Source organism: Lactuca virosa, chromosome 9 (assembly GCF_052849685.1).
Source record: "Lactuca virosa cultivar CGN04683 chromosome 9, Lactuca_virosa_CGN04683_v6, whole genome shotgun sequence".
Classification (NCBI taxonomy): domain Eukaryota; kingdom Viridiplantae; phylum Streptophyta; class Magnoliopsida; order Asterales; family Asteraceae; genus Lactuca; species Lactuca virosa.
Genome location: NC_136434.1, coordinates 111906362 through 111910105, shown reverse-complemented (window position 1 = coordinate 111910105; position 3744 = coordinate 111906362). Strand labels below are relative to the sequence as shown.

General features: G+C 36.4%; 1 protein-coding gene across 1 annotated transcript; it reads right to left on the bottom strand.

Moving 5' to 3' along the window:
• Window positions 1-222: 222 nt before the first annotated feature.
• LOC145138189 (3'-5' exonuclease-like) lies at window positions 223-1169 on the bottom strand. The gene has a single exon (XM_079072311.1). It carries the CDS (start codon window positions 1075-1077, stop codon window positions 424-426), a length of 654 nt encoding a protein of 217 aa, XP_078928437.1. The 5' UTR covers window positions 1078-1169; the 3' UTR covers window positions 223-423.
• Between the last annotated feature and the right edge of the window lie 2575 nt (window positions 1170-3744).

The following is a 3744-nucleotide window of genomic DNA, read 5'->3' as shown; positions in this document are numbered from 1 at the left end:
TAAAAGTAAAAAGCATTGTCTACATTCAAATAATAAAAAAGAAGGCCATCTTTTGCCAATTTCCATTAAAAATCAACAACTAGGCCTACATAAGAATTGACAAAAAGGAATAAAATATCTTTACAATCAAACAACTTTAATCAAAGCCGTTCAATAATTGAGGAAAAAGAAATTTTAATTTAAAAAAATTCAAAGGTATTGTGTAATTACTCTGCTACCAACTTTCTCCAAATTCATCGATTTAATTATATGAACACTAAGAAATATAACATAGATCCAAATCCTGTACAGAATCGTTTTGTAAACCCAAATCCTAAATGGATAGATAAATCATCAAGCGATCACCATCCACCATCAAATCAAACATGAAAAATTAAGAACCCTAAATCAAATTACCTTAGATCATAGATGTCGAATTCAAATTCAGTTCTGATTCCCAGAAATCAAGACCCTCGCGATCTCAAAACTCAAGAAAGCATCGATGCAAGCATACTGTACCTGAGACGAAGTCAGCCATTGATTATCCCATCTGCTCATCGTAATCGCCTTCGGCTTGCTCACCTCCTTCCCAAGAACCCTTCTCGTCAATTCTTTCAACCCTGAATTCTTAAGCTCCCTCAAACCATACTTCTCCGCAGCCAACGCCCTCACATCAGCCGTTTTCGCAGCCACCAGATTGTAATCTTCCGTAAGCTTCTCCAAGTCGTTATCGATCCCGACGCCGGCGAAGGTGTAGGAGGGATTACTGAAGAAGTTTCTGAGCGACGAAGGGACGTTAGGGGAGTGGAGGATCTGAAAAATTAAGCAGCTGCGTCCCACGCAGAGTTGGAGCGTGGCCACTGGGTTTTCGAAGTTCCGACTCTGGTTAGGACGCCACTCAACATCGAGGCCGACGACGAGGGAGTGGAGACGGCGGCGGTGGATGCGTTCGATGTCGGAGATCCAAGTGTCAACGTATGATGGTGTGTTTGTGACTATGGTTGAGATGGTGTCTTCGAAGAATGTGACATCGTAGATGTTGTGTGTATCGTCGGGGAGTTCATGATCCACGATGCTCATCGTCCTCGCCGTGGCCATGTCTTCTGTGGTGGCGCGTGGTTGTAGAAGAGAGTGAGAGAGGGTTGAAGGGAAATAAAAGCGGATTGGAAAAGGGTACTAGAATCATATCGCCCGGCTGATGTAGAATAGGTTTTAACGGTAGAGGGAGTGGTAACACTCTTAGCACATTGCCACATCATTTTTTTGAATGTCACATCATTTTTTTGTCTTAGCATCTAATTCTAAGCATTTCATAAGGAGTGGTAACACTCCTAACATTTTATTTATTTATTTATTTTGATTTTTTTTTTGAAATTTGAAAAATAACATCGAAACCTTGGAATTTCAAATGGGGCTCTCATTTCCCAAACATCATATCCAACCGATAAAATGGCTTAACATGTGATTTTTTTTCTTTAAGATTTGTTGGTTTTTTAAAAAAATCCTAAATTAAACAATCATCTAAATAAACTAACGTTAAAAAGTGATTTGGTGTTGCAAACGAGGCCTTGTGGATGAGAAGACCTTTTTTAGAGTGTCCAGAGTAACTTGAAAGCAAAATTTGTGCTTTCCTTTTCTTTTTCTTTCTCTTTCGTATCTTTCTCATAACTTCAAGCATCAAGGCCTGTTTTTTTTTCAAATCATCAGAGGAAAAAGATGAAATCGAAAAATTAAAGGGGGGAAAAGTAAAAACAAGAAAAAATTAGAGAAATTAAGAGAGGAATCAGAGGAAGAAGGAGGGTTTTTGCTTTTTCTGATTGAAGAAGAAGAACGAGAAAGAACCTGAAAAAGAAATGTCTACTCAAACTCAACCACAGAAGAAATCTAGTGAGCAACTTCAAATACTGATGCAAGCTGGTCCAATGTCAAGATGAAGAATCTAAATCTGCTCTCTCAACTTTTAAGGCGAAAGAGGAAGAAATAGAGAAGAAAAAATTGGAGGTTAAAGAAAGAGTTCAAGCTCAGTTGGGTCGTATTGAAGAAGAAACCAAACGTTTGGAGCAATCACCTTCTCCCTTTTCTTTCTCTCTCATCTCGCCAAAGCCTTAATGACGGGAGCATAGCGACCCTCCTTAGCGAGCCCAAGGGGGCGGTGTTCTCTTGTCTTAGCGACGTTAGCGACGGGCCTTAACACACCCACTCCGTTCAGCCTAAACGATTTCCATCAACAAATCCCCGTACATCAATTATTTATTAACACACATTTTCCTTTTTATTTATAGGATAATTATTAAGGTGTTGTTTGTTTTTCCGAATAAAAAATTCAAAAAGCCTGAAGACCATTTCTGCAAACCTCTGCAGTAAACGAGGTGGACCAAACGGATGCAGGCTGTAATAAGAAGCGTGTTTGTTTTTGTTAACATTGCAGACTGCTGCAGACATTAAAAATTTAAAATAAACTAATTTAAAAAACAACATTAAAATGAATTAACTTATGTACTAATGAGAGAAAACAGTCAAAGAGATATAAATTTAATGTATTAAATGTTAAAGGGATGAAAATAAAATATAGTATATAAGTAAAGGACCATAAACGTAATATTAAATATACTTCATCGACACTTATTTAAAAAACAACACACGTCGTTGTTAGATTTTTGAAAAAAAAAGGCCAATTGTTTTTTGGGATTTGATTTTTTTAGGTTTAGGTTTGAAGGGGTGGGAAGATGTACAACAAGTGCTTCCCCAAGAAGCACACGGGCAGAGGTTTTAAGCCTCAAAAACTTCCGAAAAACAAACTGTTGTGGGACAAAAAATGTTGCGTGTGTGCTGCGCCGCGCAGCAATAAGAGTTTTGAAGAGGTTTTTTAAGAAAAACAAACAGCACCTACGTTATCTACACGTTATCTACAATTTTTATTAATTATTATAACGATGGATGCCACATTATTTTCACTATTATAACCGTTATTTTTCAATGAAGCTTTTTATTTATAAATAATAGATGAACAGTTATACTCTCTTTTAATTGTTGAAGTTACGACCACAAATCTACAAATACCCAAAGCCCAAGAAGCCTTATTCTTCCTTCTCCTTTTCACTTATCTACATAGAGTAGGTCTAGGGTCACCATCTCCAACGACCACCTCCTCTAACTTTCGCCTCCCTCCTTCTTCTACCACCTCTAAACCTTCCGCCCATCTTACTCAAAAGTAGGAACCCGCCATCGGTCACTATCATCCTCTCTCTTTTCTTTTTACCATCTCCAACAATCATCTTTCTCCATCTCTCTCTCCGATTGCGGCGACGACTGTCTCCAAAGAGCTTGCAACTCACTAAAACTCTACGGAAGGAACCTGCAACTCAGTGAAACATCCAAAAACTCTTAATTTCTGCAATATTTTATTCTTTTAATTTAATGGTCAGGATTTGGTCACACATTCATACAATATTTGTGATTCACATTTAATCCTGACCATTAAATTAAAAGAATAAAATGATGAGATTTTAGGGTAAATGTTATTAACATGCACTAGCATTTACTATATAATTGCAATTAATTAATTATAAGGGAAAATATGACATTTTATTAAGAGAGTGAGAAATTAAAAATACGTATATTTTAGGAAACTAAATAAAATTAATTAATAAAAAACAAATCAAATCTCATATTTTTTGTTTTTGAAAATAAGACGTCATTTGAGATATATGAACACATTTTTTCATTCTTTCGTTCTTAAAGAATATGAACATATATTTTCATTCT